This window comes from Mirounga angustirostris, unplaced genomic scaffold (assembly GCF_029215605.1).
Source record: "Mirounga angustirostris isolate CCGP_5_RB_7025 unplaced genomic scaffold, mMirAng1.0.hap1 SCAF_11, whole genome shotgun sequence".
Taxonomy (NCBI): domain Eukaryota; kingdom Metazoa; phylum Chordata; class Mammalia; order Carnivora; family Phocidae; genus Mirounga; species Mirounga angustirostris.
This window is the reverse complement of record NW_026991719.1, coordinates 35,153,570-35,155,701: the sequence shown is the minus strand read 5'-3', so window position 1 is coordinate 35,155,701 and position 2,132 is coordinate 35,153,570. Positions and strand designations below refer to the sequence as shown.

Sequence of the window (2,132 nt, the reverse complement as noted above, 5' to 3'; positions counted from 1 at the left end):
CTGGCAAGATTCACTAATGTATCTGGGGAACTTGGTTCTCCTCCAAGTGGTCTCTTTCTCTCGCCAAGACAGCCGGGGCTCCTATACACGGTAGCTGGAAATTTCCTCAAGCAAAAATGGGAGCCGCAAAGCCTCTTGAGCCCTAGACTCAGACCCCTCCCCCACACCCATGTGACTTCTTTTTGGGGGCGCCTGGGTGGGTGAGTCATTAAGCGTCTGCCTTCGGCTCAGGTCATGATCCCAGGATCCTGGGATCGAGTCTCGCATCGGGCTCCCTGCTCCTCGGGAAGCCTGCTTCACCCTCTCCCACTCCCCCCTGCCTGTGTTCCCTCTCTCGCTGTCTCTCTCTCTGTCAAATAAATAAATAAAATCTTTAAAAAAAAAAAAAAATGCCATGGCCAGCTCAGACTGAAAGAGTAGAGAAATAATTCTACTTCCTGATGGAAGGAGCACTGCAAAGACATTTTGCAAAGTGGTGTAAACACCGGGAGAAACGATTCATTGGGAACTATTTTTTAGAAACTACTACGCCTGTGGGAGCGGAAGTCCACCGGCGCACCGTACACACGTGCGCACCGTACACACGCCCGCGCCGCACGCATCTTAATGCGCTACGTCGGGGATGCCACCTCCTTGGCCTCACAACTTCCGGACGCCACAATCGCCATTTTGCTTGCAAAGAAGCACTGCCATTAGGTGCGAGTTGGGGATCGGTCGTGTCGCAGTTGGTATGGCTGCCGCTATATCGACTGTGCCCCTGCGAGTGGCGGTGGTGTGCTCGAGCAACCAGAACCGGAGCATGGAAGCGCACAACATCCTCAATAAAAGGGGATTCATTGTTCGATCCTTTGGAACGGGAACCCACGTGAAGCTCCCGGGGCCAGCACCCGACAAGCCAAATGTTTATGATTTTAAAACGACCTACGACCAGATGTACAACGATCTCGTTCGGAAGGATAAAGATCTCTACACGCAGAATGGCATTTTACATATGCTGGATAGAAATAAGAGGATCAAGCCACGCCCGGAAAGGTTCCAGAACTGTAAAGATATTTTCGATCTGATCCTTACCTGCGAAGAGAGAGTGTACGATCAGGTGGTGGAAGATCTGACTTCGAGAGAGCAAGAAACCTGCCAGCCGGTGCATGTGATCAACGTGGATATCCAAGACAACCTTGAAGAAGCCACCCTGGGGGCGTTCCTCATCTGTGAGCTGTGCCAGTGCATTCAGCACACTGACGACATAGATAACGACATCGAGGAGCTGCTGCAGGAGTTCGAGGAGAAGAGCGGCAAAACCTTCCTGCACACAGTCTGCTTCTACTAACCGGCCTGAGCTGGCCTGGCTTCGGGCCCACGGCCCCCCCTCAAGAAGCCATCTTTCTGAGCGTCCTTTCGTTAGAACTTTGAACCTCCTGATGTTTGATTTTACTTGTAGGTATTTTCCTGGCGGAGGATGGCTAGTAGTATGAAATAAACTGGACTTACGAAATGAGAAGATACGCATCAACGCCAGATTAAAAACTGAAGTTTTTTTCTCTCCCCCTTTTACTTGTGAGAGGGTTGTTGATTATTAACTTTTTTTCCCTTTAACCCCGCCCCTCCCCCCAAAACAATAGTTTCTAGTACATTTATCCCGTATTATCTGTGGTTTTCACTGTGGTTCCTTCCCCTCCCCGCCAAATTTCTGAAATGTACAAGTAACCTGAATAAAGTAATGGACTTTATCTTACTAGAAAAGAACTTGCAATTGTCTAGTAAATATATGCCGCCGGTAAAAAAAAAAAAGTGGGGGGGGAAGCAGAGAGCGCCTGGGTGGCTCAGTTGGTTAAGTGGTTAAGTGCTTGACTCTTGATTTTAGCTCAGGTCATGATCTCAGGGTGGTGGGCTCAAGCCCCGACGTGGGGCTCTACTCTAAGCTTGGAGCCTGCTTGGGATTTTCTCTCTCCCTCTCCTGTCCCCCAAACCACCCGCCTTGTGTGCTGTTTCTCGCTAAAAAAAAATAATCTACCAAAACTGCCATTGGGGGTGTATTAGTTCACTTGGGCTGTGATAAGAATATACCACACACGGGCTGGGGGGGGGAAGCAGGGAGGGAGAGAGGGGCGGCGGTGGAGGGGGTGAAGAGAGGA

The 2,132-nt window shown here is 50.2% G+C and overlaps 1 protein-coding gene across 1 annotated transcript; it reads left to right on the top strand.

Moving 5' to 3' along the window:
* Positions 1 to 730: 730 nt before the first annotated feature.
* Positions 731 to 1,327, top strand: LOC123843665 (RNA polymerase II subunit A C-terminal domain phosphatase SSU72-like). The gene has a single exon (XM_045873259.1). The coding sequence runs from the start codon at positions 731 to 733 to the stop codon at positions 1,325 to 1,327; it is 597 nt and encodes a 198-aa protein (XP_045729215.1).
* The last annotated feature ends 805 nt before the right edge of the window (positions 1,328 to 2,132 follow it).